This window comes from Hakea prostrata, chromosome 2 (assembly GCF_041222555.1).
Source record: "Hakea prostrata isolate BN-2017 chromosome 2, UWA_Hpros_2, whole genome shotgun sequence".
NCBI classification, from domain to species: Eukaryota; Viridiplantae; Streptophyta; class Magnoliopsida; order Proteales; family Proteaceae; genus Hakea; species Hakea prostrata.
This window is the reverse complement of record NC_142601.1, coordinates 8,254,451-8,278,693: the sequence shown is the minus strand read 5'-3', so window position 1 is coordinate 8,278,693 and position 24,243 is coordinate 8,254,451. Positions and strand designations below refer to the sequence as shown.

The following is a 24,243-nucleotide window of genomic DNA, read 5'->3' as shown; positions in this document are numbered from 1 at the left end:
AAAATGCTAGAACCTAGCTATCCTTATTTGCAAGGTCTATTTATGCTAATCAGATTTGTTTTGTATGCAAATTATTTTCAAGGTTTAATATTTCTTAGGCTCCAAAGGGAAGCATATATAAGATTGAGAAAATACTTTGCCAGAATGGTTTGACTTGGTCTTTTAATACTTCTATTTCTTACACTCTTTGTTTGAAAAGTATTCTTCCTCTTACATTTCTTGTGGGTCTGAATTAGTTATGTTCAAAGAACCTATCATTAATGGTGAGTGACCACTAAGTCCAAATTAATGGCTTTGGGTTTCAAGAGCTAACTACTTTCTTAACAAGGAAAGGGAAAAAAAAAAAAAAAACTTATGTCTTATACTTTAATGGTAGGACCTTACTTGAGATTGTCTTGCGAGATTTGGAGACCATCTGATTGAGATTTTGATCGATATTTCCATCTTAATCAAAATATTTCATTTAACGGTCCCAAATCTCATAAGACGGTTTGTTCAGAGACCTGTTCAGACTTCATTAATAATATGGTAGTTTTTTTTGCCTTTTGTTGGGGTAAGCAACCATTGTGGTTAATGGATGTTGTAACTTCTTCGTCAGTTCTCTTTTGGGAGTTGGCTGGTACCCACAAAGAGCTGGGGGTGCTATATAAACCATTTTCTAGCATCCAAAGGAACAAACAAAAAACTTAACTTAAACAAGACTCTCTATCCACCATGAGAATTCCTTCTAACCCAGCTGGAGGATCTGGGAAGAAAGCCCATGGGTCCAAGGGACAAAGTTGCACCCTACTTCTTCGCCTTCTAAAACACAATGGATGCTTTCCCATGTTAAGAGGCAATTCTAATAATATGTTTAATTTTTTGGTGGGGATTTATTCGGTTCGGTGCGCTAAGCATTAATAGCTCAGTTGCCCGGCACCTCATTGTACAATGAATTATAACATTGAATTTCATACCTGAGACTCATAAAAGTTATTAATGCAAGAAAAGCCATGACAACATTGATGCAACGAGCACCTAACACAGAGGAGAAGAAGAGGAAAACCCCTAGAAATCTAAGACCCCAAAAAAACTTTCATGTGAGAGATGACCCAAAAGATTGGGTTATGTACCCCGGCCTAATCAAAGAGACTGGTGCCGGTTCAATGTAAAATGAACCGAGGCGACACAAAGATCACCGTCAAATAAAACCACACAACAGATTGCAAATTTCTTTTTTCTCCAAGAGAGACTAACAACGTAGCTGACTCTCTGACACAGAAGACTATCTCCTTACCGGAGAGGTTTGACTAGCCTATTTCCACTACCTGAATTTCCAGACTTTGTGAATTGTGGTTTACCCAAAAAATAAAAATAAATAAATAAATAAATAAAACCACACAACAGCTGCCTTATGAAACTTTTGTATGATATTTGACAAATCAGTGCACGAGGGAATTCTTTGTTTCTTTTCTTTTCTTTTCTTTTTTCTTCTTTTTTTTTTCTTTCTTCTTCTTCTTTTTTTTCTTCTTTTCTTCTTCTTCTTCTTTTTTCTCTTCTTTTCTTCTTCTTCTTCTTCTTTTTTTTTTCTTTCTTCTTTTCTTTTCTTTTCTTCTTCTTCTTCTTTTTTATTTTTTATTTTTATTTTTATTTTTTGTTTTTTTGACTTAAACCCAATGTGTTGGTCATCTAGATTCTAGCATCAAATGAGTGAAGTGGAAGAAACAACAAATTTCAGTTATATTTGACGAAGACTAGGTTACGAACAACCTCATAAATTGCATTTTCTTTTTCTATTTCACTTTAAAAAAAATTGCAGTTTCATTCACTCGAATTTGATTCTCAAATAAATAAAAAATTATGCCCAACTGAAATTTTAATAGAACAATTTACAGATTGAGGCAACATTTGTAACTAATGAGGGGAGAAAAGAAAAAAAAAATCCACTGAGGGAATAATTTAGTTTTGTCATTTTAAAGAAAAATAAAATCCAGCATACATTTGTAGAAAATTGATGGTGTTATGCAAAATCTTGCTTAGTAAAGGAGCTCGGTTCAACCAACGGGGGTTGGTCTAAGTGGTAGCGTTGGTTCGCAGCAGGTTCCGGCGAATCCTTGTGGATGCAAAACCCGCTGGAGCTCACTCACCTAGCCGTGTCGGTTTAAAACCGGGGTTGGCAAACCAAAAAAAAAGGAGCTTGGTTCGTTGAATCGCAGGTGATCGGTTTTGAATAATTAAGTTCTTTCAAACTCTATAACATAAAAATGCAGTCATTGAGGTGATCCCTTTGTGGGTACATTTGCTATCGATTTCTGATGGGTACTTTCACTCTATCGTAATTACTTATGCTGCTGAGCATGTTTGTTAGTTAGTTATCAAAATTATATGTTGGATTGAATGGAAATTAATCAATGTTCAATATCAACTCTGCAGCCTTATGAGGTTTGGGGAGAGACTTTTTGTTGAACTTCTGATTATTTCATTGATGAATGGTTCATTTCATATCATTAACGCCTGGGATGTGCTTATTTAAACTGCGATTGAGTTAGTTATTGATGTTGCTTTGGACAATAATGGTTGTAAAAAGCCGTATGATTATGTTTTGCATAAGAATGATAATGGGAAGGTGTTGAGGTATCTCTAGGTATCTCTATGTCTGTGTATCATAAATTATTTCAGTTCCTTTTTTTTTTTTATTTCGCCTCATCAGTTAAGGATTGCATTGAGCCTTTATTTTTAGTGTTTTAGGATTGCATTTGTTTCTCTGAAATTAAGCCCTTAACAGTCTTCCTCAAATCCTTATCTTAGATCTCATTATCATAATCCCACCACATTTATTGCTCTTTCAATCCTATTTACCAATCTCAGAAGTTACTGAGAGTGTGTGAAACAGAGTCCTCTTGCATTATAATGTTTTATTGCTCTAATTACTTGAATCTATTGTTTCTTAAATCACTAGATAAAACAGTATTTGTGCTGTATCTTTATTGCATTTTCTACCTACTTATATCATCCTCATAGACATCACAATACTACACTTATAGGCTTGTAGTCCATCGCACCATCTGAAACAATCAAGTTTACAAACTGCACAAGACTACTTTGCATCTTTTTCATTGCTGCATAGCTAATTAATCAAACTGTTTTATTTAATTTGGTAGAACTACATAAGCTTGTGCCTTCATATATTATTTCTTAATCTTCAATGGTTTTGGTTGTGAATGTTAATGTTCTATTTTTTCTGAAGATATCTTCCCCCCCCCCCCCCCTCCTTCTTCTTTTTAAGTGTAGTATTAGTTCTTGGTGGTAGTACAGGCATTCTTATAGTCTTATTGTATATTTACTGGACAACTCTATTTATGGATCTTTAGTAGCTCAATTGGTAGAGCACTTGGAACATGAAAATGTTTCAAAAGGATAGTAGTTTAAATCCACCAAGATTCTTTTGATTCAAATATACATTTGGATTATACATGACAAAGACTAATTAAGTGTTTATTAATGTCGTACGTAATGTTAATATTTTGTTTGACCCCCACTTATCGTATGGTTTGATAAAAGGTGGAGGCTCAATATGTCCATGTGGATAAAGTATTGTGAATGTATTGCACGAGATGAAACCTAGGATTATAGTTTTTTTAAGTGCCCTTCTTGGGAAGAACATGTAGGAAATTTCATGTAGGTAGACAATCATATTCTAACTTGTAGGAAATTTCATGTCAGTAGACAATCATATTCTAACTCAAATATTCAGATTCAATGCACGGATCATCTCGTATTCAGCCATCTCATTTTATTCCATATTTAATAGAAAACATTTAAAACATTTTATTGACTTATTTTTAAATAATTAGTGTTTAACCACATTGTATGGAATTTGTTTTGAGTTTAAATACGTGTGTTTAGCTTATGCCCTTTTTTTTCTTTTACAATCGTTGGACTTTCTTCTATACACGTGGGGAAAATCACGATGGCTCGTAACACGTTGCAACCATTACAACAAATAAAAATCCGGTGAACAACATTTGTCTGTTCACTGGAATCGTTGTTTGCACTACGGCGTAAATGGCACCGATTCTTGTTCAGACAAGAACGTCAAGGAAATCTACAATTCGAGTTTGTGAATCTCCGGTTTTGACTTGGATATAATCTTCTAAATGGATTAAAGGCCGCTCCAGCTCTAATGCCTTTTATTTGATGCATTTTTCTTATAATTAATTGTTAATATTTTGATTAAAGGGTTTTTCTTTTTAAAACAATTTTAATTATAATTTTCTAAGAATTTGCATTTTGACATGCCAAACTTATTTTTCGTTCCATAATTTATTCTCTAAAAAAGTTACCAAATGATTTTTCCTTTTTGACCAATAGTGAATTCTTCCACTTATTTCTTTTAAATAAGCACAATAGAATATGAGAATTTATACAAAAAAGAGCCCTAATTAGTATTATATATTATATTTATGAATGATAAATTACAGTCTTCAACATAATTAATTAAGATAATTATTGTTGCTCTCCTATACTATAGCTTAATTAGTAAAAGGACCCTACTCTTTATGAAATTATTGTTGCCCCCTTAGTTCTAACATTGTTAAGAGACTGTTAGACTTGAATGTTTAATATCTATTTTGTCATTCTAAAATTAGAAAGTCAAAACATAATACTATCCTCGTTTAGAAAAAAACCATATCAAGTATCAATTTTAGAGTTGTTTTCTTATTATTTTGAATTCCAAAAATAGACTACCTAAATTATTTTTTTCTGTTACAATAGGAACTTCTTAAAATTGATGATTGCAAATTAGAAGGTAAATAAATCAAAAGCTAATGAAAGTAAGAACTCCTTAAAATTGATAACATCAAATTGGATAGTAAATAACAAAAATTAAAAAATAATATCAATTTGAAAAGTAAATATATAAAGCTAAAAAAATAAAGTACTACCAAATTAGGGTTAATTTTTTTCTAATTATTAAGGTAATAAAATAATTTAATATAAAATATAAATAAATATAATAAAACCTTATGATAATTTGATTTATTTTAAATAAATAAAAATTATCACATCACCACTTAACTAACGGAGTTTAATAATAGGGGGCAATAGTAATTGCAGGTAAAGTTAGACTAATAATTTCACAAAGCATACGAGATACAATAGTAATCAAGCTATAATACAGGAGTTCTACCAAAAAAAAAAAAAAAACTATAATACAGGAGGACAACAATAATTATCTCAAATTAATTATATTATTTAGATAAAAATTTGGGGTATTTTAGGAAAAAGAATGTAACCATCTTGTATTAATTCGTGCTTTTATAAAAAGTAGTATGATTTTCAGTATTACCCTCTCAAAGTTTTAAATACTATTCATAACCATATCTTATAGACTTTGTGAGGATTTATGATGGAACAAGATAAAATCACAAATGGTAAAAAACGAAAAGAAATAAGTCGAGCTTAACGTTTTTCATTCAAGGTTAGTCTTGTCATATTTAAATATTTAACTTTGATTTTGTAACCGTAAGGATGTCATTGATATATTTTCATCATATAAGGGGGCAATTGATAAATTAAATAACTCCAAGGGTGAAATTTATTTTAAGAGTAATTCAGGAGTGGCGCTGAAAATTTCCCGTTCTATCCTTTGGAGTGTATCTCTCACGTAAGAACTGTTAAAGTACATCGAAGCAGAAGAGATCGGCGATTGTATCTTCTGAACTGGAAATACTGTAGACGAGAAAAGGGTGGAACCGCCATGAAGGGCTTTCTGCTTCTCATCTCTCTTGTTCTTCTACCACTCTGTGCTTTCACAGTTACTAGGGCTGAAGTTATAACCCTAACGGCTGATACCTTCTCCGACAAGGTAATACCTGAGCTTGCTTCAATTTTTTTTTCTCGTCCCTTGTTCATCCATTTGTTGTTAAATTGAGATGAAGAGATTTATTCAGTTCAAATATCCTATAAAAGTAAGGGTCTTCGTTATATAGTCGTTTTTAGCTCATTAATTTGTTACCTTTGCTTCTGAATTGGTGTTCCGCAATCTGTATTTTCAATCATAGATTTTGTTCTGGTTATGGGCAGTAGATTTCTGAATGAAACCGTTTGTGCGACTCGATTGATACCACTGTTTCCTGTCGAACATTGGAAGCAGATGGATTCAGTCCCGTCAATTTCAGAAGCTATTTAGGGTTAGATATTTTCTATCCCTGCTTGAGTGATTCTTCTTTTTTTTGGAGAAAGGGGGATTTTATAAATGATAGGAACTATACAACATTACATTCTGTAGTACTTCCTCCAATTGGCATCATCCCTAACTAGCGGGGATAATGACGATGGGAGGCCATCAACTGCAAACTGGGCCTCCTGGGAGAGTGCATAAACCCTGCCAGGAAAGCAGCACAAGCATTAATCTGACAAAAATGATGCACAAAATTACAACAAATAAAGGGTCCCTCAACTCCTATATCGTAATGATTAAATCCAACCATCTCCAAGGGGTTGCAACCAGTTCCAAGATAGAGTGAATTGCCACCTGTGAGTCGAGTCGAACCTCGATCTTTGTAAACCCCATCTCAAGAGCCTTCTCCATCCCATCCATCCCATACTTTATCGCAAAGAATTCAGCACGAGTAGTGTCACCACCACGAACTCTTCCTCCCAAGGAAAATACAGGATTAACGCAGTCTTCCCTCGCAATAGCTCCATTGAGCTCTCCACGAACGGAGCTGTCAACATTGATGGCCAGTCATCCCACGCTAGGCTGACTCCACCTCATGCAAATGGGCTGCTGTCGGTTCACTTCACGGAAATTTTCTATTTCTCAAAGAAAACACGGTCCAGCTGGGTATCCACCAGCTTTTCCTCTCCTGCAGAGATTCTCTTTTGAGTATCACAAGCTATCCTCTTGAAAACACAAGCTGCATCGCTTCTGGCCCCTTTGAAAATTCAATTATTCCTCTCCTCCCATAGCCTATTGACAGTAACAGTGAAGGAATATTGCTGCACAGAAGCATGCAAAGATGAGCCAACAATATGGGATGATAACCATCCAAGCTCCTCGCTTGACGGTAAAGGCCCTCTACAAAACTCATTTAAATGCTGCATATTTGCCAAAAAAATGATCTAGATCTTCAGCCCCATCAGTACATAATGAGAATCCTCCCCCAAAAGTGACTCTCCACCAAACAGGCTGATCTGTAGTGCCGAGTCTCCACCTACAAGCAAGCTATGAAATGAATGAAAAAGCAAGGTTGTTGATAGCGAAACCAAACCAGCAAAGCCCAAGTTATTTTGATGCTAGTGCTGTGAATAGATTCCCAGGCCAACTGAAGGGAAAAAGGACTATTTGAATTAGCCATCCACACCCTGTGTCTGAAGGAAGGCGAGTGAAAGAGAGCAGTGGCTTCTATTTCATTCCAGCATCTCAGTAAGTACTCATCCGGATATCAAACTCCAGTGCCCAGACCTGTCAAGTAAATGGCTAACCTTGTCAAATATATTATAACCAAGAGCTGGAGAGATGAGAACACCCTTGTTTTTCAAACAGCCACGCTCAACCATGGATGAGTTCATAGGTTAATAGAGGAGCTCAACCATGGATGAGTTCATAGGTTAATAGAGGAGCCTTCTTTCACCAAATATTTAATTAATTCCTCTGCCTTGACTCTAGTATCCATGATATGCCACCAGGAAAGAGAACAATTAGTTGGTTTAGGGAGAGACCAAACCCCGAATGTTCTCTCAAACATCTCGAACAATAAAAACCGTCCAGCATGAAGGCTGGCCACTAACAAGCTTCTGTAAATGCCTCATTAGGGGAGCCTTATTCCAATCTTTCAAGTCCTAAGACCAAGGCCACCCTTATCATGGGGAAGACAAACACTAGACCAAGCAACTTTACATTTCCCAGGAGAAGAACTACTCCATAGAAACCGAGTCATCGTCACCTCCAAGGCTCCAACCTCGCCAAAATACAAGGCTGAGTGGAGAGAATGTGCAGCCAATAAGCAATGATACTCATAATGACCGATTTAATGAGGACAACTGGCCGGTGAATTAGTGCTCCAAGATTGAATGCGACCCTCCACTTTGCTCGCCTACAAGTTACAATCACACACAACTGTTGATGCTGGACTTGTTTCATCCATAACTGTGTGGTTCTGTTTTTCTATTTTAGAACTTATCCTGAGTTTATAGGGTTCTACAACGTACGTGAGTAGGTTATATAGTTCACTGTTGTGCACCCTTTTGAGATTATTGATGCATGTATTTGATTTCGCATACCGTGGTTATCCAAATAGTGCAATGCAATCTTGTTAATCTACAAAACACGCTAGCTAGTTCAAATCTTGGGCAACCTTTGGAAGTACAAGTATCAGAAATAATTCCATTGATTGGGGTAGGGTATTTATTTCCAACATTTTTTCATTGTGTTGTGCTTGATACGGGTGAAGAATGTTCATATTAGATTCATTTAGGTTTGATTACTCACTGAAAATTTTGAGAATATCATAATCATGTGTCACTTGGATTTCCAATAGGACATGTTATAACTTATCAGCAGTAATGTTTCTTTTCGCATTATGAACTCCTTGATGTGTGTGTGTGTTTCTTTTCCCCAACTTTCTTTGATGCTACTCTCTAATTTACTAAAATGCTCCATTTTTATGCCATTTAGGTGAAGGAGAAAGATGTTGCATGGTTTGTGCAATTCTGTGTTCCATGGTGTAAACATTGGTATGTAATCTGTTATTATCTAATTGCTTACAACATAAAAAATAAGGTATAATATTTATTTATACTGTTTTGGCTTCTGATAATAGCACTTTGGTTTCAGTAAGAACTTGGGTTCACTGTGGGAGGACCTAGGAAAGGTGATGGAAGGGGAAGATGAAATAGAGATAGGACAAGTTGACTGCTCAACAAGCAAACCTGTGTGTACCAAGGTTGACATCCACTCTTATCCCACATTCAAGGTCTTTTATGATGGAGAAGAAGTTGCAAGATATCAGGGTAATTTTTTGACTGTATTTGAATGCATGTTATTTTATAGTGAGTTCTCTTCTTGATATATGTTTACTAAAATTAGGATAACTGATTCAAATTTTTGCAACTATTAAACTAAGCTGGTTCTTTTAGCGTCTTCTTAAAATTATCATGTTGGTGATAAAGACAAGGTCTGGGGTTTTCCGTTTTTTTTTAGAGGGGAGGGGCGAGGGGGAAGGGAGTATATTTGTGTTGGGTGTGGTTGTGTATTAAGCAATGAACTACTTTCTCTTAGGAAGAAGAAACATGTAAAACTTAAAATTCTGATCTTCCCTCAAGTTAGATACTTTTAAGTAAGGTTATTAAGGCCTTGAGAATGGCTTTGAGAGACTCTTACCCCTCCATTCTTGTGCCAGTCTTCGGGTCAAGGGTTGACAGCAGTTCTGTTAGTCTAATGGTGTACAGTTTGAATTGGTTTTCTTAAGTTGTCTTGCTTCTTTTTTTCTTGAGGGGAATATACAAAAACTTATTTCACCCAATCTCTCATAATAAAAAAATGGGGATAATCGTAGCCCATAGGCATCCTCCCCCCACCCACATCTCCACTCCTTGTTTCATGCTTTTTTCTGCTGTTGGTCTACACATGAAATCTTAACGCTAGGAGGTTCGATTCTTTAGTTCAATCAAACTAAAGCATAATCTCCTTGTTAGCTTTCCATGAACTTTTTATTACTTTATTGGTATTACAACCTGCAATTAAACATGACAAATCCTACTTAAAGTAATTTTCAAGCCACAGTTCAAGATCCTATAATTTTTGGCCCTTTGGAAAACTAGCGGTGTTACTGTTTGATTGGGTTGAAGTTAAATAATGCTGTTTGTGTCGAGATTTCAGAACTTCATCCCATGTAACTGGTTATGGTTTTCTCCTCTCTTCTTAAAATTTACTACTTGTTGTATTGTTGTTTTGCTTGCTGGAGTATGATCCAGCATCCTGGTTCTTTTGTTGGTTCTGATTGTCCAGTGTCATCCCACATCATGGGAAGTCTTCTGAACATTCATCTCTTAATCCAGGCTTAGCTGTTTCCATATATACTGTCTTATTTGTCAGTAATCAAGGACTCTGATATATACACGTTTATCAGAAAGATGACACTCTCCAGCATTATAATTTATCTACTTGTCCTGTTTCAGCTGTTCCGTGGTTAGGAATTACAAACATAATATGTCCGATGCTATCAAATTATCAACCAAGATTGTATACTATTTCTAAGCTGTATGTGCTACTGCTATGTATGCAAGACTGTAGCCATAGTTGTCAAGACAACCAGCCACATTCTCGGTGCTTTGTTTTCTGGTTTCCGTTGGTTGTCTAAGAAACACCTTTTGCCATATTGGTGTTGCATGGATCCCCTCTCTTCAAATGCCTTGGTTCACTTGGATGCCACAAACACTGTTATGCTCACATGTCAGATTTGTTGCAAACTATCTGAGTTGACCAATGAAATGGTTCAGACTTTTCATGGTTCTAGATGGTATCTGCTTTTTGTTGGTGCTTTTTTACATGGGCCTTCTTACTTTTTACTTACGTATCTCTTGGGACTTTGTTCCTTCTGTTTTCCTTTTTTAAATTTCTTTAACGTTCTAATAAAAATTTATTCTTCTTGTGGTTGTGGGCATTGCTGCATTGGGCGTGACATTTTTCAAATTTTTTTTTTCATAATCATGATGAGCTTAAACATTTTTAAGAACCTTCTAGACTAGACTGTTACAAGGAAAATCTAAGATGTAGAAACATTTCACAAGGTTTGGTGCTGACTCATGTCCAGCAAAAGTATCAGTCTTTGATTGTCAAAGATGGCTCATTGTATTCACTACCACCACCAGCCTTAAAGAAAGAATGGCTCAACGTTTTTTTAAACATGGGATTATCATATTATGATAGAAGTCACATGGATAGTTTCTGAGTAATAACATACAGTTGTATTACCTTTCAATTTTAAAATATCTAGTCATATTGGATATCAGTAAGGCTTTTTTAAGACATTTCCGTATTACAGTTCTTATTTTATTTTATTTTATTTTGGTAAGAAACAAATCTTATTTTAGGATCATAGTTGTTAAGGCATCGGCTAGGCTCCTTGGGGTCCCCCCCAGCCCCCAAAAAAAAGGAAAGAGGAAAAAAAATGTGGGGTTGCCTGGTGCTTTGGTAACTATCCTTCGAGTAGTGTGTTGGCCTCCGTGTCCTGAAACATCTGCATAGATAAAATTGTCGTCATACCCATTCCTTGGTGATCATACAAAGTTCATTATGGATAGGAATTGTGAGGGTGGAGTGGGTCTTAGTTGTACCTTCAACATGTGCTTTTCTATTTTGATACTGTTCTGTTAATATAGCAAGCCTTGGCAAGATTTGTTGAGCTTCTCTTTCGAACTTTCACTTTGGACTTGGATTTACAATGTGGTCTGGAGTTACCTAAAGATGGGTTCCAGAACCTCAAAGGAAACAAGATTGCAGACTTGATTTCCCAGATTTTGGGGAAATTATAGTAACACAAAATCAGAAAAACAAATGGGTTACAATGTTTAGAGGAGAAAAATTTTCTGTGGTGGAGTTCACTGCCCACACCAAGACACAATAAGGAGATAAAATGATCCGCCCTTCCCCTGTACAGGGTGGAAATCCTGCATAGTCTGAAGATTTCAGGTTTATCCAGGATTGCATGCTGAAATCTGAGAATTTCCTGCTGATGGTAGGACTCTCAAGAACAGTGCTAGTTTTAAATAAAATTTGAATTGTGAAACAGCAATCACTTGAAAATGCTGATAGATGACCAAATAAGCAAACCAGAATTTTATATTAGAGTGTGGATTTAGAAGATTTCAGAAATTCTAGTCAGACAAGGAAAACTGAAATCAATGACCAAGATTGAATTTTATGTACCATTCGAAAGAAAGAAAAAAATCCAGTAGGATCTGCTGAACAGGACAGCCAAGAATCTCAATCCAACAGAATAGTTAAACTGAATCGAACAACACATGAGGAGAGCCAAAATATAGAATCAAATAAGCAGACAAAAGGAATAGGATTTTAGAGTCAAAGCACTTGGTAGCAGAAGATAACCAGCAGTGAAAGCAGAAGAAAAGGCTATTGGGTAGGAGAGATTTTTGTGCATGGGAAAGCATCAGCTGAAAATTCGAATTTTCTACTTGATAGATGAGCTCCATCATGGAAGGGTGGGTTCGTTACATATATAAAGAAGTGATTGATTAGCATTATCCTTTTTATATACTTGGTCCTGTATACGCAATTAGGACCCCAAATATGGGCTTCATAAAAGAAAAATTTTAAATCAATATATCCAGAGATAATAAGCTCAAGGTCAATTGCAGCCAGTCATGGGCTGAAATAAGTTCTTCCAAATCCTGGTTAACAGAAATTGAACAATTTTAGCTGCATCACTTATCTTTTTAGTAAATAACATACACAAAACAGCAATTTACTCAAAGCAGTTTTATCCATATACTTGATCCAATATACACAATAAGACCCCAAACATGAGTTTACAATCTTATCTATGTACTTGATCCTGTATACACAATTAGGAACCCTAGGATAATTTTATGTTGGTGCAATAATATGCCCAAGATCCTTAGCATCCAATCATGGGCTAAATTCCTAATCTCAGTTGGCCCAAATTGAATAATTTTCAATTGCATGACCAATCTGTCTAGCAAATCGTGATCAAATTTTATCTCCGGAAATTATTTTGGTTTTTGCATTCCAATCTTAATTGTATGTCAACAAAATTACATCTTCCCTGTTGTTTTATGCTTGGCTTCCATTTTCTTTTGCCCCTACATTTCCCTAAATTTTGGAATCTGAATCCACAGCACAAAATCGTGGATCATTTTATTTCATGGAAACTTTTGATGTAAATCTTTCATCTATGTATGAATTGGCCACTAATGATGGACCTCACTTTCTTTTACTGCATCTCATTAGGCAAGAGGGATGTTGAGTCTCTCAAAACATTTGTATTAGAAGAGGCAGAGAAAGCAGCAGCAAAAGTACAGCTTGATACTAATGAAGATTTGTGATGATTTGTAAGTTGAGACCTCTTTCTTCTCGAAGTTCCCTTTCTATCATATATAAGATTTTCCACTTTGAACGTGAGCAGAGGTGTTCCTATAGACCTCTTTCTTGCTTAATGTTCTTTCTTAGTTTCTTATCATACTGAAGATTTGAATTTTGAACTCCAGCAGCATGGGCCTGGAGGTTTCACATTAAGCATCAGTTAAAGCAAAACAACCTTTTTTTCTTACTGTTGCCATTTTAGGCATCCCTGGTGGACCTGAAAATTGACTGCATCCAGTATTGTAAATGCAGATGGCAACTTTATCCTGGATGCAGGAGAAACGAGAATGGACCAGATTGAATGCTATCAATTTGTTGTCCTTGCAAGGATGAGCCAGGATTGAACTTAAACAGTTTGCAAGCAACATATGTTAAGAGGGGAATCTATGTTCCACCACCGGCAGAGTTCGATGCTCATTTTTGGATATGAATTGCATTCTTTTACTGGTTGGACTGACTTCATAGTGTTCTAATCTTTTTACTAGCCTAGTTTTCTTGTAGCAGCATCTGGTATTTTATGCGAGCTTCAGTTTTAAGCTGGTCCTGCTAATAGAAACTACTTAAGATTTAACATTGGGCTTGTCAGAGACGTATCCACTGCCTGGATATAATCTTTCATGAGTAAAATACTTAATTTGGCCGCAGAACTATCTGAATTAATGTGCCCTCCTGTTGACATAATTTAATTTTTTATCCTTTTGAAAGCAGTGTGAAAGATAAAAATCAAGGGAAAAGGTGGTGATTATCAATTTGGCATATTTTCTGGGGTTTCTATGCTTTGGTGTCCATTGCTTGCTTTATTTCTGGTTCTTTGCATGAAGGGTCTGTGAGATGAGCTAGACGTCAAAGTGATCATCTTGCATTTTATTGTTTGGATTGATGTTGATAGCGTTATTAGATATTGTTTGGATTGATGTTGAAAGAGTTATTAGATAAGTCATAAGTTTTAGCAAACACTTTGATAAAAGATGGAATTAGATCTAGGGATGAAGAAAAGGGTTTGAGGAATTCCAGAAGTTGCAGGTGGGGAAGCAATGAACTGCTTCTGGGTAGAAATTTATTTTTAAGAGTCTTTTAGGATCTCTTCTTCTGAGTAGTCTCTAAGCTCATACCCCTCCTACTGTGAATCCATTAGCATACCTTAGTCGTTGCTTTCATTGTGTGAGAGGAGGGAAGAAACGAGTTTAAGAAAATTCCTTGTAAATGCACTTTGATCTCTTCTAGGTTGATCGTTCTCTGCTTCTATTGGTTTTCTTATTTGAATGTCTAGACTTACCTACGCTACCACTGATCCATTAGTGAACTTTAAATTCCTTGGTGGTTTTAGAACAGCAGACTTTGTTTGGATTCTTTTCCCTTGAAACTCTTCCATTGCAGATCTTTGTTGGGTTTTCAACTTCTGGGGATCATGGATCCCTCTGTTCTGGTAACAAGACATTGTATCGGTTATATCTAATATGAATACGTATTCGACTAATATCGTGTGTAGTGAAGGATACTTGACACCTTGGTTAGGATGTGTTGCTCTAGAATCCGTCCTCTCTTGAGCTGGTTCAAAGAGAACCCAAATCAACTACAAACCAGCTAATTGCAAACAATGAGAACTATGAGAGTGTGCTGCCATTGTGGACAGGGAGTCACCTCAGACGACCTCGTTAGAGCAAATCATCCTTGTGAGGAGTTAATGCCCAAAGAATTCTAGATTTCTTGGGAGAGTTAATGTGAGATTGATCTTGGCTTTCCTTCTTTCTCTCTTGATTTCCTTATATACAAATTCCATGTTCTTTTTGGAGAAGATAAAAAGATAAACCTTGGTCATTGGATTTGTATATTCAAGATGGAAGGCCTAGATGGGTTGTGACAACAATCTTCCTATAGAAGCTTAGAGCTTACTATGCTTTCCCCCAAATGTGCCAGTAATTTTGTCATATGTGGAACCTAGATGTAACGTGTTCTCTCTTAAATTCCAGACAAATCGTAAGAAATCAACTCCCAAGAAGATTTGGATGGGTTTGCCCTTTTAAAATAAGCATTAAGTATTTGAGACATAAGAGCAAAGCATTTAATGTCGAATTTAATGCTCTGACACGGTTGTAGCTAGAAACAGGCTGTCCCCCATCAGTTTGCTACTGACACCGAGAAGTAACATCTCTAATATCAATTAAGTGTTCTTGCCGTTATGTTAACATTTCCATGTGTTTAGACCAGGAGGGTGGTTCCATGAATAAATAACTTCTTGGTAAATGTATACCTACACATTACTAGCCGATTCTTTAAACCGGGTAAGACTGGATATTCCAAACTGAACGGTTTGCTCCGATTCAATGGTCTAAGCCGGATTTTGGTGTAATAGGATGCAACATTCTAGCATATGATCGATTGAACTGACCATGAAACATCACGTGATATACATATAATCTGTGGGTATTGTTTTTTTTGGTTGGCCAAAATAGGCATTGTTGTTTAATCATGTTGGATTTTACTTTCATAAATGTGCTTCAATGATAGTATAAAAACCTATGATTACCCAAAAAAAAAAAAAATAGTATCAAAACCTATGGGAATCGGTAGGAAAAAAAAACTATCGGAATCGAATTTAATGAAATCAAAATTTATATAAGCTTATAAAACCATTAAACCATGGTTTTATTTGTGTTTTCAGTTTTGACACCCAAAGTCAACAAGAAACCCGACAGAAAACTGAACCGAAATTGGTATGGACACCAGCCAAAAGTTCATAGAAGAATATTTCGTTAATCATGTTTTATCACTCTCATTGTAACCTGAACCAAACTGAACGGCTACACTAAAACCCATACACAAACACTGAAACAAGGTTTAAAGTATTCCATGATACTACACGATACTAGTCGATATGTATCCATATTTGACCCAACCGATATGATACATCTCGATACGTGTCTCTATTAAATTACACTAAAATACATTAGCCAGAGCGATACAATACTCGATATAGGACGATACGTCTCTTAAAATCACCTGACCGATACGATACTCGATACAGATAAGCATTAAACCTTGCACTGAAATGTATGAAATCAAGCCTACACTACTTCGAATCCACCAATTGTCAAGGTTTGAGATCTGCGAATGCCTCTAAGTAGGAGGACAAAGTTCAAATCTTCTTGGAGTCCGAGGTAGTAATACCTCCATCCCTATATATAAAATTATCTGTTACAATGAAAAGAAAAGAAAAGAAATCATAGACCACATGTTACACTTTTACAGTTTCTTTGTTCTTTCCAAGGAACAATATATCGGCGAAATTCGCCCAGTTCGCTGCAGAGCGAAACAAATTAAAAGCTGAAATCGAAATTGCAATATTTTGCCGGAAAATCGGCGATTTTCCAGCAAAATAGCAATGTTGGAAAATCGTTTTTTTTTCTTCTTCTTTTCAATTTAGTGATCACTATTCACTACCACCGGTGTAAAATGAAAATCTGTATTGAATAGCATCAACCACTCTCATGGCCACATCTTCTCCGACTCCGGCTGCACTAGCCCAGATCGGTGCCTCTATTTTTCTTTTTTTTTTTTTTTCTTCTTTCTCTTGTTTTCCATTTTATCGTTTTGGCTTCACAACTTGTTCTGCTAGATTTGTTTGCTCAGAGATCCATACATTGTTAGCATCAGGGAATGAGGGGGGGGGCAAGATGAGTCTTCCAATACAGTCATCTATCCACCGGAGTTGAAGAAGAGGGCTAGAATTTCATGTTGCCGATGTTGCAGATGAAACTCCTCATGAGGCAAAACTGAAGACTGAAGAAGAACTGAAGCTCGAACCGAATTCCCCACCTGAATATCGGCGACAAGTCGGCGAAATTTGCTGGTTTCGCCAGGTTCGCCAAGGGGCGAACTGGCGAACTTCACCGACATATCGTTCCTTGGTTCTTTCTATAAAACATTGTTTTTACTATTTTATCCCCAATCGCTCAATCCATAAAGGAAGATCATATTGATGTTGGGATCGATCTTGGCCGATGATACTTTGCCAATCCAGCAAAAATTGACCAACCCGATTTGAGATGGTGGACATCGGGCCTCATTGATCAAGGGTATAAGTAAGTTTTCACACTTGCTTGATGAGTTAGACTAGGGCTCATGGTACTATCAGACATGGTTTAAAGCATCTTATGATATGATGCATTATTAGTTGAAATGTATTCATATTAGATACAGTCGAGCATCGAATGTCATCAAAATGAATAAAAGAAAAACATTGCATCAAAATGTATTGGCTAATATGATATGCTACTTGGTATTGTATCACCTCTTAAAATCATTCGTTTGAAACGACACTTTAAACCACACTTTCAGGCCCTTTTCCTCTTGTTATGATTATCAGGCGTTTAAAATGGTAGTTGGTTAATGGCATCCAACAGTCAAGTCCAGATCCTCTCCGTCGAAGGAGCCTATCCTCCCATCCTCTCACCTCCACACGGCCACACGTGGCTGGTGCATGGGCAAGCCTGTGTCAGCCAAATTTTTTTTTGGCCAAAACAAAATAGCAGCGATTATATTAAATGAAAGAATTTAGGTCAAAGGACCTATACAAACGAGAGGAATTTACAATAAACAAAGGTGGTGTTCCCCACCAAGATCTGTCTAGAAATAACTTGCAAGCACCCTTAGCAAGGAAATCAACAAAGCCATTGCCAATTCTATGAATATAACTAAAAGAAACCTTAGGAAAGAAAGAACAATGCTTCAAAATATCTTCTACTAAACTGAGACACATCCAATCTAAAGATGAGTGGAGGCCCTGGAGAGCATTAACAATAGGTAAATAGCGAATGAATATGCAAGTCAACCGCTCCTAAAGAGGAGTCCATAATAATACCATCTCTAATTGCTTCAAGTTTAGTTAAGGTTGCTGAAGCACTATGAACACATTTGCTTTGGACTGTTACAAAACCACCATTATAATTTGACATGATACATCATTTACCTCCTTTGTGTGAAGTACTATCCCATGATCCATCAACAAAAATTTGAAAAAAAGCAAGTTCTTCAAAAATGATATGGCTAGGCCTTTGATAAGGATTCCCATGAGCCCTTTGAAAATTCATAATATGAGATTGTATATCTGCACATAGATAAGAGAAAGTAGTCATTGTATGAATTATGGAGGCATCAATCCCTCTATGAAGTGCAACATTCCTAGCTGTTCCAGATACACCAAGCTAAGGCACTTCACATCTGATTCGCTAGAGCTAAATTGTCACAACCATTGAACTTTATTTTGATAAAATCCATCCAATCAAATAATTTGTTCTTAAAAAATCAGATGTATTAATACGGAGGGGAGATAGTCTCTAACATTCTTTTGCATTATGATAGAAAAACAAGACATAACATTCATTCTTCAAACCATGACCACGAATTAGACAAAGAGACGTAAGTGATGCACATTCCCAATAGCCTGGCTCAGCCGGTGAAAATTTGGACCGGGTTTTGTCATGAAGGATAGATTGGTAATATACACAAAAGGTTTAGGGTTTTCGTCTACCGGATTTGTTTTTATAGGTTTTCTGACGCTGTTTTATCTTCTTCTTGCTCCCTGAGTCTCTGTTTCGCTCGAAGAACTTCGCTCTCTACTTTCAGCAACCATGGGGTAAGAACTTATGGCTTCCATGAATTTTCATCTGTTTTCTTTGTTCAAACGTTTAGATCACGTTGTTTCTGTGTTGTCCTTGTTAATTTGTGTACGATACCCGTTGCTTTGACAAACAATTGGATTATAACTAAGAGATCAACTTAACCAGAGTTTCTTTCTTTAGATAGGGTTTTCGGATCCATATCTTTTAGTTCTCCATCCGCAGTGTCGTTTGCTCTCCGTGCTTTAGCTTAGAATCTCTTTTTTGTTGTTTTATGGTTGGACAGATTAATCTGAAACTGTAACTTTTGATGGAAATATGAATAGGAAACGTGCCCTTTGGCTAGAATTCAGTCGGATCTCCTTTCAGTTTTTAAAATTCGTAGATTGGATTTTAGTTCCTGTCATTCTCTCTTCTTCTTCTTCTCCCCCCCTCCGCCGCCGCCGCCGCCGCCGCATTGTCAGTGTCTTCGTATGGATCCTGTTTACAAATTTCATCAGGTGGGGAGGCTGTGTAATGTGTAGATGAGATGGTTATGATTTCGTGCAGTTGCCACTTACTGATACTTTTATTGGATGATAAAACTTAACGCATCCATGAAAGATCATTGATTAACCTGAGCATATGGTTCGTTGCTGCAAACCTAGACACCATTTGAAAACCCGTATCATTTATCTGTTATTATTGATGTAGTCTTCATTTCCTAATTGTTTGGGTTTTTATTTTTTTTATTTTTTTTTGGTTTAGGGGGGGGGGGGGGGGGTGTTGGTAACATAATGGGTCTTAGGATGACAGGATTTATGAAGTCACAATTGTTGGTATTATATTAGGATCCTTAGCTAGAGTAGCTTGATTTCCCTTTTCCCTTCTACTGTTATGATATCCTTGAAAGGCATGACGATCTTGGGGCAGTTTCCCAAGACACTGGAAGCATTACTAATACTTAAGTCATGACTGTTTTGTAACTACCATTACAACTGTTCCCTTGCACCCTTTCTATTAGCAGAAAAATATAGAGAATCATTGATCACATCGGATCCCTAATAATTGTGTTTATTTCATCTAATTACATCTGATGGGATTCTGCTATTGATAGCACGGATATCGCTTGTATGAATTCTGTGATATTGTTGCAGAACATCTCACAGTCATTACAGCCATTCTTGCCTTTTGTAGTGATTTGTGTAGGAGCGTTGTTATATAATATATTTCTAGAGGAACTGAAGAGATAACGATGAAGTTGTTGGATGAAGGTGATGATAACTAATGTGTTAAGTATCACTGGAAAAAGTCAGTTTTTTGCACTTTTTTGAGCAGCTAGCGGAATTAAATCTCCATGCTGAGATAATTCACTTGAAAGACATTAGCTTTTGGCCCTTTTTTTGGGTAGTTACCTGAATTAATCTATGCTGAGAATATTTCATATTCTTAGAATACTTATCCTTGTTATGAATGAGTTTGATTTATACTGTGCCTTTAATTTTCCATAACATTTGTATTGGTTGATGCAAATTTATTATAGGAAGACACGTGGTATGGGAGCTGGTCGCAAATTGAAGTCCCACCGTAGAAGGCAGAGGTGGGCTGACAAGTCATACAAAAAATCTCACCTTGGTAATGAGTGGAAGAAGCCGTTTGCTGGTTCTTCCCATGCCAAGGGCATTGTTCTTGAAAAGATGTAAGACACAACAGCGCACCCTCTTTTCAAATTTTTACCTTCTTATCTAAAAACTTACATGAGGTTTGCTTTCACAGTGGTATTGAAGCGAAGCAACCTAACTCTGCCATCAGAAAATGTGCTCGGGTTCAATTGATTAAGAATGGAAAGAAGATAGCAGCTTTTGTGCCTAATGATGGTTGCTTGAACTACATCGAAGAAAATGTTAGTAATCCTGATTATTGGCAAGCCTAAAATACTTTGCAGTGATTAAGAGCTTTCTGCTGATCCTGCTGACATTGAATTATTTTAATGCCACTATTGCAGGACGAGGTGCTGATTGCCGGATTCGGACGTAAAGGCCATGCTGTCGGAGATATTCCTGGAGTCAGGTTTAAGGTTGTTAAGGTATCTGGTGTTTCTCTTCTGGCCCTGTTCAAGGAGAAAAAGGAGAAGCCTAGGTCATAATTTAGCTGTGGACTTGCATTTCCACCTCGCGTAGTCTTTGGTTCCAGAATGATACTTGAGGAAGACTAAATTTAAGGAATGAATTTTGTGAGCGGCTTAGCTACCAAATTTGCAGTATTCAACAGTCTCATTCTAGTATTGACTTAAAAAGTTTTATGTTTTGCTTGAAGATGAACCAATTTACTTAAGTTTACATTTCCCAAAATCAAACTCTAGTGTTTGTCTCTCCTCTTTGTTTTTTGGCCCCTTATTGAAGTACACTAGTTTAATGCAAGATCTTTGTTTTGATGTCTATTGGCTGTTCCATTTCGCATTCGCTTAATCAACTCTGCTCTATCACCTCCAGTTTTAGAACTGGCCCAGCGATGCGTCTGCACTCCCAGTGCCTGACAAGGGTCATCCCACTGCGAGGGGGCTTAGATAGTTTTTGAATTACAAGACATCTGGTTGCGTGCATCAAACAAAACTGAATGGCACTTCAGAATCCAGATGATGAGTTTCTAATGATGTGAGAGCCCAATCTCAATTACCAGAAGCAGCTTTTATGGTGCTATGATCTGCTTCGACACGGCCGGCATCCTTTTTGCGGGTGGCTTAGGCCTTAAGAGGATAATGAAATCTGGGTTTCCACTTGAATCTGTTTGATGTTTGTTAAGAATGAGGAGAAAAAAAATGCTTTAAACTGGCTAACATGGGTTTTGACCACCACCTTGGTACGTTTCTCTTCACTCATTCCACCTCTCATTTATGTGGAGTTGGGATCTACTACCCTCGTGGATAGAGGATTGAACAATCTCCACTCTTTTTTAAGTGGCTCCCATTGTAATAAGCTGGAACAAGTGCAGAAGTTCACCACCAAGCTTTACTTTCTAAGCAGGTTTGGAGACTTTTCACGGAACTGTTGTCATTGTGTTAAAGGCAAAATACTTTCCCAAGCTTTCCTTCTTTGACCCAAAAATGTAGAAGCGAAGGGGTTCGCGAATTTGGAATGCTTGGACATAGTTTCCCTCATCCTCAAAGACTGCCAACAATATTATTGGCAATGGATAACCTTCTGGACTGATCCATGGGTATCAGGCATCCCAAACCTGAGCTCCATAGCCCCAGATATCGTGGTTCGAAAGATGCCAATCTGGAAGCTGGGACATGAGTCGTGGATCCTCCTATTTGAGTTTCAAACCCATTTAATAGTGCATTGGCTTTTGATTTCTCTTCTGAGTAGACCGTTGGATAGACCACAAAAATTCATACAGAATGAATATAAATAACACTCTAACTAAGCTCCATAGCCCCGGACATCGTGGTTCGAAGTATGCCAATCCAAAAGCTGGGGCGTGAGTTGTGGATTGTCTTGTTTGAGTTTCAAACCCATTTTATGGTGTCTTTGGCTTTTGATTTTTCTTCTGAGTAGTCTTGTCACACCCCATCCACTGGTATGGATCCTGCCCGGCCGACAACTTGTGGGTGCGATCCACCGTCACAAGATCCACGATTTAGCCATCAGTAATAATTAATGCACAAAATACTAAATCAAGAGCAAAGAACAATTCAATAATTAATATAAAAGAATTTCAAAATCTAATAAAAATGAAATAAATATAATCCAAAGAATGAATAAAAGAAATGTGTCCAAAAGAGTATTTCAATGGAAACATAGAGAACCTCAAGGTCTAATCATTAATATGGTCTTTCTCGGGGTTGGCACTTTTCTCTTATAATCTCTCGATAAAATAAGTCATAAAACCCTTTCTCATCGATATATTCAAATTGTGAACCACTTGGATCCTCTTGTTGTCAATAGGTGCTATAAGCGCACTCCATGCACCTGCAAGAGGCTTCCTATTAACATCTCCATAGTCTTTTCATTGTGGTTCTTCCATCATACGGAACTTCTCCCACATCTGTATAGTCATTTGAAGAAAAATAGAGATAATCCACAAAGAATGAATTTTGACGAACTCAGTAAGGTAACAATCCCATATACATATTAACATCACATGCATAGCGACAATAATAATGAAAAGATGATATGCAACAGTATGGATGCATCTAACAACTAACCATGCATGTCCTTAATAAGGTAGACATGCTTTCAAATATAACATCAGCCCTCTTATGGGTAGGTCTCGTCACTCTAATCCCCCACGGATTGGCTACCTTTGTTGGGATCTCAGACAAAGGGTACAGTCTTCGTCAATCAACCATGGCTGGGATTTAAGTCCACATTCTCTCACCAAAACCATTGGCATGAGTACTGTCGCATGTCGGAGATTCTAACCCAATACAAGGTCCTATGGTGACACACTACATGTGGTCTAGATACCTCCCCTATGGCACCAACCAATTCGGTTCAGTATTCTTCTCCACTTTGGAATGAGAATCCTCATGGGCTGGTTATCTCTGTTGGACTCCATTCCTTAACCATATGGTCATCCACATATTGTTGGGGCAGATGCTCTCATGTCCCCTCACGACTCCTAAGCCGTTTATTGGATGCCCATGAGTCCAACCCTACCATTGTATGATCAACAGTGGATCACTAAATCTCTGCATGGATTGGCTACCGCTGTAAGGTAAAATAGAGTCACGTCATTGATATCACGTATCATTTGGTTTCAATACCCCTACCGAAAGGTTAGTAGTATGTAAGGGTACCTAACCATGCAGTCTAGACCTCCTAGGTATGTAATCCAGCAACCATGATAGTGCTAGGGGCATTAGAGAATAATGTCCTATATCACAGTCCCTGATATCCTAAGCTAGGAATACCCAGTAAGGATAACCCTTAATCATAATCGCACCAAACACATCATTCCATATCATATATTAATTAAATACATCTAACATCAATCATAACATGTCATCATCAAGTAATCATATTTAGCTACTGTTATAACAGATTATAAGACTACATACACGTTCAAAGTGACAGGCAATTCATCACAACATGTGTAAATCATATATGCAATTGTAACCTTACCTGTCTTAGTGGAAAAGTCATGGAAAAACGTATTAGCTCTCTCAAACAACCACTCTCACAAACCTCAGAGATCACCTAGATTAGGGTTAAGAAGTTTTATTAAAGTCTGGATCCAAACGGAGCAAAAATCAATCTGACATGGCCACTATGACCCAGCCGGTTACTTAGGACGGTTCGTTGGGCCAATCGACCGCCCCTCTCTCTAGCATAATTCAAAGTCTGAAATTCAAACTTTTAATCACTCATCCTCAATCTGATTTTAGGGTGATTCAAATCCTGATTTTGTCCTTAGAACTCTAGAGAGGTCATCAACATCCATTGGTTATTAGTTAGACTTAATGGGTTCAAATGAGATGGCCCACTGTCTTCTGCCTTCACTTCTGGTCTTTGGACCTATAATATAGATTTCCGG

The 24,243-nt window shown here is 36.9% G+C and overlaps 2 protein-coding genes across 2 annotated transcripts; both read left to right on the top strand.

Annotated features, from left to right (window-relative positions):
- The first annotated feature begins 5,643 nt into the window (after positions 1-5,643).
- Positions 5,644-14,108, top strand: PDIL5-1 (PDI-like 5-1). The gene is made up of 5 exons (XM_089144150.1): positions 5,644-5,848; positions 8,663-8,721; positions 8,822-8,997; positions 12,977-13,077; positions 13,361-14,108. Exons 1-4 carry the CDS (start codon positions 5,741-5,743, stop codon positions 13,069-13,071), a joined length of 438 nt encoding a protein of 145 aa, XP_089000276.1. The 5' UTR covers positions 5,644-5,740; the 3' UTR covers positions 13,072-13,077; positions 13,361-14,108.
- A 4,527-nt stretch (positions 14,109-18,635) lies between these two features.
- LOC149023597 (small ribosomal subunit protein uS12) lies at positions 18,636-21,145 on the top strand. The gene is made up of 4 exons (XM_089144149.1): positions 18,636-18,743; positions 20,249-20,404; positions 20,482-20,608; positions 20,711-21,145. The coding sequence occupies exons 1-4, from the start codon at positions 18,739-18,741 to the stop codon at positions 20,849-20,851; spliced, it is 429 nt and encodes a 142-aa protein (XP_089000275.1). The 5' UTR covers positions 18,636-18,738; the 3' UTR covers positions 20,852-21,145.
- The last annotated feature ends 3,098 nt before the right edge of the window (positions 21,146-24,243 follow it).

Excerpts from the sequence above, each read along its gene's own strand:
- PDIL5-1 (XM_089144150.1), top strand. The coding sequence starts at position 5,741 with ATGAAGGGCTTTCTGCTTCTCATCTCTCTTGTTCTTCTACCACTCTGT. Across the intron at positions 5,849-8,662 it reads CTGATACCTTCTCCGACAAG|GTGAAGGAGAAAGATGTTGC; the intron begins GTAATACCTGAG and ends TATGCCATTTAG. Across the intron at positions 8,722-8,821 it reads GTTCCATGGTGTAAACATTG|TAAGAACTTGGGTTCACTGT; the intron begins GTATGTAATCTG and ends CTTTGGTTTCAG.
- LOC149023597 (XM_089144149.1), top strand. Across the intron at positions 20,405-20,481 it reads GGCATTGTTCTTGAAAAGAT|TGGTATTGAAGCGAAGCAAC; the intron begins GTAAGACACAAC and ends TTGCTTTCACAG. Across the intron at positions 20,609-20,710 it reads TGAACTACATCGAAGAAAAT|GACGAGGTGCTGATTGCCGG; the intron begins GTTAGTAATCCT and ends CCACTATTGCAG.